General features: G+C 39.7%; 1 protein-coding gene across 1 annotated transcript in view; it reads right to left on the bottom strand.

Moving 5' to 3' along the window:
* Positions 1 to 12,053, bottom strand: part of astn1 (astrotactin 1) — a 2,838,691-nt gene that overhangs the window by 480,982 nt on the left and 2,345,656 nt on the right. The window contains exon 15 of the mRNA XM_063063753.1: positions 5,007 to 5,111. Coding sequence (XP_062919823.1) covers positions 5,007 to 5,111 — 105 coding nt within the window. The remainder of the gene's footprint in view (positions 1 to 5,006; positions 5,112 to 12,053) is intronic.

Consider the following 12,053-nt stretch of genomic DNA (forward strand, 5'->3'; position numbering starts at 1 on the left):
CCCATAAACCTTAATTCCCCTCCTCATAAGATAAGCCTATCAATCCCAGAATTATTTTTGTAAAACGTACTTGAACCCTCTCCAATATCAGCATATCCTTCCTTAGATAAGGGGCCCCAAAAGACTGGTTCTTATTTTAACCCTTACATACTGTTCAGATTTTATACCTTCCCACTATGGTCAGGGTCAATTTTGACCCTAGCCCAAGAATCCCCCTATAACAAGGGTCTATACCAAATTTTGAGCCACTGATGTATTTACAATGTCAAAATAGCCTATCTGACATTAATAAAAGTGTGATTAATCCTTAATTAATGTATCAGAGATGAGGGACAGTGTATTTTTTAGGTTTTGCACCACTCGCCATTGGAGAAAAAACATACAGTCACACAATATAATGTCCTATTTTACCTAAGACATGAAAACATAACAGCCATAAAGAATTAAATATATTTTATTGAAACTGAAAATGGCAAGAACATTCTGGAACTGTGGGGTTTATTATATAACCATTACAACCAGCAAACACTGTCCTCACTGCTATATCATTAAAAAAATCCTACTACCTACTATCTAATTATAACCATTAACTATTAATTCAACATTAAATAACATTTAACCAACAAGCTAAACAAAAAAGTAGTTGCTATTTACAAACTAGTCCTTGCATTCAAAGCCGTAGTGGGAAACCTTGCGTGTGTGGCCCTTGCATATGAGTCTACCACATTTGCTGCAAGTAGCCGATGTTTTGCAGTCATTCTTTGCAGGGCAGAAGTTGCATTTCCTTCTTGTTGAGCAGGACCAGGTTCAGATTGCTGCACTGCCCTTCCCACTGCTGCTGAGAATGCTGCGCGGGGAAGGTGTTCTCGCCTTTGCATAGAAGGAGTCACAAGGGCCTTTCTAAGCTCCTCCAAAAAGAACCTCCTCCAGTTTCTCTTGCTTGCCCTCCAGGTAGGGCTCAGGTCACTCTGGATGACAAAGGCATTGTAAGTGGAAATGTCAATGATGTTACCAAATATAGCGAGAGGCCAGTGGGCTGTTCTCCTCTTGCAGCTGTATGTGCCTGTAACTTTGTCAAGGTTGTCAACCCCCCCTTTGTTGGCATTGTAGTCCAGGATGCTGGCTGGTCTTCTGCCCCCTGATCACGTACCTCTGCAGCCTTATGTAGAGTGCTCATGAGGATCTCATTCTTGTTCTTCTTTGCCATATACAACATAACTATGGTGTCATGGGTGAACACAAACTTAGAAGACAAGACGTCTCTCCCCCTTCTTTCAGTCAGAGGAGGTGGCAGCTCCAGCTTGTTCTGCCTCACAGTACCCACCATTGTGATTTTCTCCTTTAGGAGTGCCTGACCAAGCTCATGAGATGTGAAGAAGTTGTCACAGGTCACGCTGTGTTCTTTCAGCCCTTCTGTCATGTCCAACACGACGCGCATACCATGCTTTCTCTCCGGGCCTCCCACAGCTGGCTTCCCAGTATACACTTGCATATTCCAAGCATAACTGGAACGCGCATCACAGGCTGCCCATATCTTTATCTCATATTTCCCTGGCTTGCAATCAGTATGGGTAAACTTTGACCCGGAACATCTTCAGTGTTGCAAAAATCGTAGCACCTGTACAAAAGTTTAATTTTTAAAAATTTTTTCATTTTTGCTTATTTTGGGTCACTTTAGGAAAAGTCATAACAATTTGGCAGGAAAAAATGGCATTTAGGGAGTTATCACTGTGGTCAAAGGTCAAAAAGGGTCAAAATTGACCCGAACAGTATGTAAGGGTTAACAAAAGTGAGAACCAGTCTTCAGGAAATAAAACTTGTACACAGCCTAACTTCCAATGAAACCAATTATTCTGATTCTGTCCCATTGAAACGGCACAGGGGAAGACAATAGATGTATGTTCCTACCATTCACACATTGTGAATGATGTATCGATGCCTTCAGTACTGTAACAAAAGGGGTATATTTGGAGTGTCTGTCTTTTGGAACACCAGTATTGAAAATTCAAAGAGGTTCCGCTAGTTGGGATGTGCTACAGTTGCAAACATGCAATTCTGTAAATTTACTTGAATATACGCCAGATATTAAATTACAGCATTTGAAACTATCGGTAATTGGTTATTGTTACCTTTCTGTTGAAGAATACTAAAACATTGTGTCAAAAGCGTAAAGTACTCTTGGGTTCTCCTGGATGCTTTTTTTCTCCTCTGTAAATAAAGACTTCTTTGTTTCCCAGTTACCTTTTCCATGTGTCTCAGTTTAAGTCACACTCACTGTTTGTGTTTCCTGGTCTTGATGCCTCCTCTGAGTCCATCCGGCCTCATACTTGCAGACCATATTGTGACATAGGAGAGCTGTTGCCTCATAGCTCCACTGACCCAAGTTTAATCCTGACTTCAGGTGCTGCCAGTTTACCAACCCAGAAAGCCCATAGCCTTGTCAAAGCTGGAGTCCAACATCAGTCTCAGTCTGGGTCATCAAACAGGCTTTCTCGTCATGGCATCTGACTGGCAACTGAAAGTCGATCTTGGCAAGCAATTAAAGTACCTTGTCTTCATTGCATCATCATCCCTGAGGCCTGACATGGTCCTTCTGTCAGAAACCTCAAAGCAGGTGGTCATGGTAGAACTGACAATTCCTTGCTAAGATTCAGGAGGTGTTTGAACGTAAGAAAGCCAAATACCAGGAGCTGGTAGAGCACTGCAAGGGACAGGGCTCGCGGGCAGGATGTGAGTTTGTAGAGGTGGGATGTAGACATTTTTGCTGGCTGCTCACTGTGCAGAACCTACTCTCTCCTAATCATTATTGGGGTTGTAAAGAAAAGAGCCATCAGGATGTCGCATAGGCCGCTGAGTGAGCCTCCAGACAGCTACAGATCAAGAGATGTGATCCGTGGACTAATGCTGTTGAGACACAAGCCATGGCCTGATCAACCCTGGCTGGATCACCCGGGCGAGGGTGTTTGATGTCGAAAGACCCAAGACACCCAATAACCCCAAGTTACATCACTGATGATGTATCTCAGCATCATGTGGAGTTTGCATGTCTCCTTGTGACCATGCAGGTTTCCCTTGGGTGATCTAGTTTTGTCACATATCCCAAAGGCAAATAGCTTAGTAGATTAATCAGTCACTGTTGATTACCCTCAAAGTGTAGAACAGTGATAGAATCTAGGAGAGAGTTGATGGGAATGTACGGACAATAAAATAGGTTAGGGTAGGATTAGTGTAAAAATGGCCATCTGATGGCTAGAATTTACCTAGCAGGCTGAATGGACTGTTCCTGTGTTCTATTTCTCCAATAGTGAACCAACCTGACGAGAATTCCCTTTATTCCTTCCCACTTTCCTCTGGAAGTTGCAGGCCCTGCAGAGGTACCACTATGCCTTAAAATTCTCTCCAGCACTTCACCTAACTGAATCTTTTCAGGATAAGTGACTGCAGACTGAAACTTCCTGTGGGAGAAACGTGATCCAAAATAATCCTAACCCTGTGTCTCCTACCCTCAGGAGCACCCGAGGCATGAGAGTACAAATACATTTTCAAAAAGACTTCACTGGTTTGAGAGAGGAAAGGGGATTTCTGGGTGATCTCTCTTTTCCTTTGCTCAGGATTCCATGAGCAATTCAAGAAGTTTAATCAATTCTCCTGACCAGATCAATCGGCTAAGCAAGGATAAAACATTGAGCACCTGGATACTTAATGATTTATTTGCAGATTTTTTTCAATGTTATGTAAGGTGGTGTCTTTACAGCAGAACTAACGTGGGTGCAGTCCTGAGAAAGTCATGCTTTTGGTCTGAAGACTAGTACTCCAGAATTCAATGCACAAGGGGAAATTACATTTTATCTTTTTGCATGAAAAATAATGCAGGTTTACTATGCTTGTAAATGACTTAATAAAACTGAATTTAAATGATTTGGTGCTTCCTTCTTTCACTTTATATTCACAACCAGTGAGACACTGTGAGATTCACAGCTCCCTTTCCAGTCAGAAATATCCGTGTCTTTTCCAGTGCAGTGTCCCAGCACAAAGCGCTATTTCTCCCAAGCTTATAGTAACTGCAGGTGCTTTTACATCTCATTATGTACTTAGTAAGATGGATCAAATGAATTGCTGAAACAGAGTGAAATGAAGTATTTGGAACAGATGGAATCATGGTGTAGGAGAAGACTACACTTTTAATTGCTTACTGTACTGCTGGACTTGGCTCAACGAGCTATGCCTTTTATAACCACAGACAAGCTTAAAAACCACTAACCCAGATACCTTTTATACATTTTTCTTGTGTAAAGCCTCCTTTGTACTTTCAACTTCCATTTGATCTAAAGACTTGATGTGTAACTAAATGACTAAAATTACTTCCCTTATAGTCTGAAATAAAATTCCATTCCTCTGAACTATGTGTTCAGGCTTTGTAAGAAATTAACTTTAAAGGTTACTTTATAAACATTTTATTCAGTTTCTGAATTGATTTTTCTCTCATTGACAGAGTTAACATACAGGAGAAGACACAGTACATAAAAACTCATGCAACACATAAAAACTCATGCAACACATACAGAAGGAAATAATTAAATGGACATAATGCTTCTCATGAATAAAAGTGCATCACGCCAAAGACATACATACAATATGTAATCAATGTTAATAAGGCCATCCAGTTTGCTCACAGCAAGTCCAAAAACCCTCAGTGAGGAAACAGGTGATCTATCTCAAGTGATGCTGGTTGAAAGATTAGGTCTTGGCTCAGCTCTCAGAAGACTTCCCTACTGCTTCGAGAAAATGCCACTGCATCTTTCACAGGTTAAATCAGGCTTCAATTTCATATCCTAGTTTCAAAATGGCACCTTTACCAGTGTGGCATATTCAATTTTACATCATCTCATGATAAGATCCTGACAATACAAATTTTGGGAAAAGGAAAATGACATAGCTCACGGGAGGAATGGAAGGTTACCCATTTACTATATGTGACAATGAGGTCCAGCAGTGATGCTGCCTACCTGTAGAAAGTGTGCGTTGGTTGAGCTTTACACGGTATTGGGTTGATTTCAGCTTCCAATGCTGTACCATCGGATACCCTGCCACTTCACTGAAGTTCACCATTCCTGCAAAAGACAAGAACAGAAGCAGTGTAAAATTTCTTTCTTTTCCAATCTTTTTATTAATATCAAAATGTTAAACATAACATAGTATTAATACAAAGCTATTGGGATTTCATTGTTAATAATTAGCATATATAAGTATAAACTCAGTTAACACATGGATATTAAACCTCCCAAAATCTTACAGAATACGAATATAAGAAAAAAAATGCAGAAGTAACATAGAAAAAGAAGAGAAAAAAAAACAAAGTACCCCAAAATAAAAACTAATCTAAACAATACTAATCAACCAAACTAAAGAAAAGGACATGGGTTTTTGTGTCACGTCAAATAGAAACATTAGTATCATTAAGTCCGCTCCTCTCTCCATATATTTGAAAGTAATAGAATAGGTTTGGAAAAGGTAGCAGTTTAAAATTTCATTTATAGGAAGTACATCAAACAGTTTAGCATTCCTTTATTATCAACATTCCCCTTGAACAGTATTCTGCAGTGTAAACCTGAAATACAACAGGACTTTATATGCTGACACCATTGTTGGCCGAATCAAATGTGGTGATCAATCAGCATCTAGGAGGGAGACTGGAAATCAGGCTGAGTGGCGCCACAACAGCAATCTCTCACTCAATGTCAGCAAGACCAAGGAGATGATTACTGACTTCAGGAGGATGAAAGCAGAGGTCCTTGAGCCAGCCCTCATTGGTGATCAGAGGTGGAGAGGATCAGTATCTTTACATTCCTCAGTGTTATCATTTCAGAGGACCTGAACTGGGCCCAGCACATAAGTGCAATTACGAATAAAGCACGGCAGCACCTTTGCTTCCTTAGGAGTTTGTGAAGATTGAGCAAGTCATCTAAACTTTTGACAAGCTTCGATAGATGTGTGGTATTGACTGGCTGCATCACTGCCAAGTATGGAAACACCAATATCCTTCAATGGAAAATCGTATAAGAATTAGTGGGTACAGCTCAGTCTATCACAGGTACAGCCCTTCCCACCATTCAGCAGTTCAACAGAAAACGCTGTCACAGGAAAACAACATCCATCATCAGGGACTCCCCCCACCCGGGCCATGCTCTTTTATCACTGCTGCCATCAAGACTCACACCAACAGGTTCAGCAACAGTTATTATCATTCAATTGTGAGGTTCGATTTTCAAAAGGCTTTTGACAAGGTCCCACACAGGAGATTAGTGTGCAAACTTAAAGCACACTGTATTGGGGGTAAGGTATTGGTGTGGGTGGAGAATTGGTTAGCAGACAGGAAGCAAAGAGTGGGAATAAACGGGACCTTTTCAGAATGGCAGGCGGTGACTAGTGGGGTACCACAAGGCTCAGTGCTGGGACCCCGGTTGTTTACAATATATATTAATGACTTGGATGAGGGAATTAAATGCAGCATCTCCAAGTTTGCGGATGACACGAAGCTGGGCGGCAGTGTTAGCAGTGAGGAGGATGCTAAGAGGATGCAGGGTGACTTGGATAGGTTGGGTGAGTGGGCAAACTCATGGCAGATGCAATTTAATGTGGATAAATGTGAAGTTATCCACTTTGGTGGCAAAAATAGGAAAACAGATTATTATCTGAATGGTGGCTGATTAGGAAAAGGGGAGGTGCAACGAGATCTGGGTGTCATTATACACCAGTCATTGAAAGTGGGCATGCAGGTACAGCAGGCGGTGAAAAAGGTGAATGGTATGCTGGCATTTATAGCGAGAGGATTCGAGTACAGGAGCAGGGAGGTACTACTGCAGTTGTACAAGGCCTTGGTGAGACCACACCTGGAGTATTGTGTGCAGTTTTGGTCCCCTAATCTGAGGAAAGACATCTTTGCCATAGAGGGAGTACAAAGAAGGTTCACCAGATTGATTCCTGGGATGGCAGGACTTTCATATGAAGAAAGACTGGATGAACTGGGCTTGTACTCGTTGGAATTTAGAAGATTGAGGGGGGATCTGATTGAAACGTATAAGATCCTAAAGGGATTGGACAGGCTAGATGCAGGAAGATTGTTCCCGATGTTGGGGAAGTCCAGAACGAGGAGTCACAGTTTGAGGATAGAGGGGAAGCCTTTTAGGACCGAGATTAGGAAAAACTTCTTCACACAGAGAGTGGTGAATCTGTGGAATTCTCTGCCACAGCATACTGTTGAGGCCAGTTCATTGGCTATGTTTAAGAGGGAGTTAGATATGGCCCTTGTGGCTACAGGGGTCAGGGGGTATGGAGGGAAGGCTGGGGCGGGGTTCTGAGTTGGATGATCAGCCATGATCATAATAAATGGCGGTGCAGGCTCGAAGGGCCGAATGGCCTACTCCTGCACCTATTTTTCTATGTTTATTCAGTCCATCACTGAACTGTTTCCATAACCTATTGACTCACTTTCAAGGACTCTTCATCTCACGTTTGCGATATTCATTGTTAATTTATTTATTATTATTAATATTTCAATTTTTTCTTTTGTATTTGCATAATTTGCCCTTTGCACACTAGTTGTCCACCCTGTTAATGCATTCTTTTATTGATTCTATTATCGTTATTGGATTTATTGAATATACTCGCAAGAAAAGGAATCTTGGGGTTGTATATGGTGATATATATGCACTTTGAAAATAAATTTACTTAAAACTTTGATTTATTTTTATTGCTTCTTGAGATGCTGGCAGTATAGTCAAAACAATATTCCTGAAACCAGTGTGCCTAATAACTTAAGAATCTCCCTAACTTAAACTAGTTAGCTCAAGGATTAGGGAAGGTTTCCTTTCTTGAGCTTTTTGTAACAATCTGTTCTTCCTGATGCTAGTTGATAAATTTATCCATTTATATGCAGAATCTCCCATGATTTGAAGGGTAAGGCCTTTATAGATCAAAAATTTAATGTCATACTATCAACTTGGTGAGATAAAACAACCCAGTAATGAATGTGACTTTCAAGGAGATGGGGAACGGAAAGGGTAGACCGGATTGCATAGAGCAATATGCATGCCTGAAGATATTCTTGAAGCACAATGATTCAAGTGGAATAGTTGAAAGCTCCTGGAATAGAGGAGCCCACTTCGGTTACTCTTTAAGGGCTGAGGCAGTAATCTATATTCCCAGGGTGGATTAGAGCATCTGGCTGCAATAAAATTTTACCCAGCCCACTTGAAATTTAAATACAGATGAACTGGATATATTCAGTACTGAGGTTTATCTCTGAGGAACAACACCGCTGGGATTTGTTTCAGTAGTTTCCACTGAATTGTCTGAACATGTGAAGAGAGCAGTGATGCTAGAGATGATGATCTGAGCTTGTGCAGCCACCACATACTGTTTGAAATGAATAACATCATGCTTAAAAGGTTCTGTACAGCTCAAATGCACTGTACAAACAGAATCAGCAGGGCTCAGGCACCGTTAACAGCACATTGTCAACACACTAAAGAAAGCCCATGGATCCTGCTGTCCCATCAATAGCCCATTAACACTGTAAAGATTTTAAAACTAAGACTTTGCAAGAGTCACAAAACAGAACAGGGAGTGTCTCTGCACATCCACCATTGGGAGGTTGCCAGACATCACAAATTGAGCAGTTTTTGCCAAGATTACTTGTTAAAATGGCTGTCCAGGGTTAATGAGGTGAACCAGCAGTAAACGGGTAAAACTGTTATTATATTACTATTTAGTAAAGTAGCAAACAGTTTAATTGTTTCTAACCCTTTCCTCAGTCTGATCTCAAAGACCTGGGCAACCAGAAGAAAACATATTTATCAATCAGTTGAAAAAGAATGTTCACCTGACATTATGATGGCTATGGTTACAACAGAGTTTCCACGAGAGGTACAGAACCATTCAAACTGTACCTAAATACAAATGCAATTCAGAACAATAATAGCTATACCTCATTGAGGTCGACTTTTCTAATTGGTGTGTGGAGTAGAAGAATAATATCAAGGGTTGCCCACGTTTTCTTGCACACACCACGTTTATCCAGATTTGTTTGAGGACTGAAACTGGGTTATGTTCCTTGTTCTTAGTAGTTAAAGTTGACAAACAAGTTGCATGTGTAGTGGTCTATTCAAATCAAACACACAAAGTGTGTCCTTGTATTTCTCCATTTTTGTTGAACTGTCCAGGACAGAAACATTGTGAATGCACCTTACAAACTGGCAATAAGGATGGAAGAGCAATAATATGTACTGATAGGACAACTAAACAAAATTAAGCCTTTAAATGAAGGTGAGAGTAAGGTGAATTCATGGAGCTGATTCTAGAGCTAGTAATTACTTGCCTTGCCTTAAGGAGACACAAGAGACTACAGATGCTGGAATTGAGAGCAATGCATAAAAAATTGGAAGAACTCAGTGACTCAATCCGGATTAAGGATCTTGACCAAAACGTTGACTGTCCATTTCCCTCTATAGATACTGCCTAACCAACTAAGTTCTTCCAGCTTTTTGTGTTTCACTAACATTTGAACTCTTACTTTGAGCAGGTTCAAACCATAATAATCATACAGAAGCACCGAAGAAATAACAATATATTTGCAGTTTGACCCAAATTGTGGCAATCTATGTAAGAGAGATACTCAGATTCAAGTGGTCTATATAGGAAGAATTTTTGTAAATGATTTCATAAGGCTTTTAGATCATCCATAAAACATACAGAATTTCTTTTAGAGCAACAAACAGAATGGAGACTGATGGCAAGAATATGCCAGCACAGAATGATGATAACCACATGGAAGTCATGTTTTTGAAATTGATGTGGGTTCTGTAACACACAATACAAAGTGGAATTTTTATTTTACATAATGGAATGCTAAAAGAATCTTTTGTTTAGCAAAGTAGTACGATATTGCATGTTTCAATCGTGAGGTGTATGAAATTGTGGAAAACTATATATTTCAAACTAGGAAGGAGAAGTAAGGACTTGTTTTGATACTACAACTTTAGCAGCTTCTTATGATGTAACAGGATTGTGACTTAATTGACAAACAAATTCAGTCATGCGATGAATTATCACTCGAACACAAAACAAGCTTATGGAATGAAATTATCATTGAAGTTTCCCCAAACTACAAAGGCTTAGATGCCATAAGATAGAGATGATGAGTAATGTGATCAAGATAAAGTACAAATAGCCATGAGTACTGAAGAAGAAAATGTTTAAGTAAGTGACTTCATGGACATAAAGCATGAAAAAAGATGTTAGTGTTTATACAAAGTAGAAGTTACCTTGGGTATGAAACAGATGAAAATAGATTGCAAACACTAAAAAGTAGTAGCAATGGTGAAGACATGAAAACATTGTGGAACCTTGGCATTCCTTGACATGGTACAGCACAATGCTGGACTTTTTGCCAGATCTTGGAATAATACCAATGACATTACGTTAGTTACTGAAGAAAGATGAAAATAGAACTGGAGTAAAGAAAGTAAGAAATATGAGCAGGAGTGGGCTATTTGGCCTGCAAGCATGCTCCGCCATTTATCAGAATCATGGCTGATCTATCTCAGTGCCATTTCCAGTATCATCTCCATATCCCTTCAATCACTAAATACCTATCTTCCATAGGTTTATAGGGTAGAGAAATCCCAAGTTTCATTATCATCTGGCTGTAGAAATTTCTCTTCACCTCAATCTTAACCAGCCTACTCCTTATTCTCAAATAATGCCCTATCAAGATGAGGTAAACATTCATCACCCTGCATTTAAGATGTCAACTCCTTAAAGAATTTTGAAAGTTTTGATGAGATCTCAAATCATCAACTAAGGACTACAGTCCCAGTTTACTCCATCATGCTCATGCGGAAAATGCCCCATTGAATCTTCACTACACTCATTCAGTAGCAAGTATATCCTTGCCAAGGAAGTATGTTTGTAATGATGTAATCCTGTAATCAAAACTTTTTCTAGCAAAAACTAACATACTATTTCCCTCCTAATTGCTTACTGAACTTGCATGATGGTCTGCATTGCCTTGTGCACAAGCACAACCACAATTCCTTGGCTATCAACACTTCCTGATTTCTCAGCAGTTAATAAATACCTTACCTTTTTATACAATATGCACCAAGGTGGGTGATCTTACATACGTCCTTTCTTTTGTCTGCCATGTTTTTATCCTCTCAGTCAGCTTGGCAGACAATCTTATGAAAGACATGCCTAGGAGATAAGTCTTCAGTGGTTCACAATGAAGATCTAACCAGTTGTCTTAAATTTTTTAATGTCTAAAGATCAGTGATTTGGCACTTTATTCTCTCTTATTCTAAGGTATTGTATGTTTTGCCAATCAATTTCTCCACTCCACAAAGCTGAGATGAAAATTTTGGAAAGCATAAAAGAACCACAGTTGCTGGAAATCTGAAATACAAAAAAACTTAGCAGGTCAGGTGGTAACATATGGGAAGAAAAGGACATAGTATTTCAGGTCAATGATCCTTCATTAGACTGGATTCATTTGGAATCGGTGTTCAAAACCTCAGCATGGCTTCATTTCAAAGTGCACAGTGTCTTTGCAGGTTTGACTTTTGGGCATTTCTATATTCTCCGCATTTAGCACACAGCCAAAAAGAAGGTTATAATTCCAATCATACACTTCTAGAAAATCGATCAGTATTCAGAGAGCATAAATTTTGTACGAGTGATAGCAATGCAGGCAACACATCACGTTGACATCAAATTACATTTTATGCAACCAATTTGATTGATTGATCTTATGCTTCATTCCTGAGCATTGCAACAGAGATAATTGTACAATAATCAGAAAGAGAAAGATTCAGTAATATTTCAGTGCACTTCAGGTGATAGTAAATTGATGCAGGCAGAGAACTGAAAGGACACCTATGGTTTATCAAAAGAAATACTATTCGAACTTTTGTACCACAGTGTTGATCATCCCTCCAGTGTAATGAAAAATCTTTACCTAGTAAAGATTGGCAGAATGAAGCTGAAGCAATGTGGGA

This window comes from Mobula hypostoma, chromosome 12 (assembly GCF_963921235.1).
Source record: "Mobula hypostoma chromosome 12, sMobHyp1.1, whole genome shotgun sequence".
Lineage (NCBI taxonomy): Eukaryota > Metazoa > Chordata > Chondrichthyes > Myliobatiformes > Myliobatidae > Mobula > Mobula hypostoma.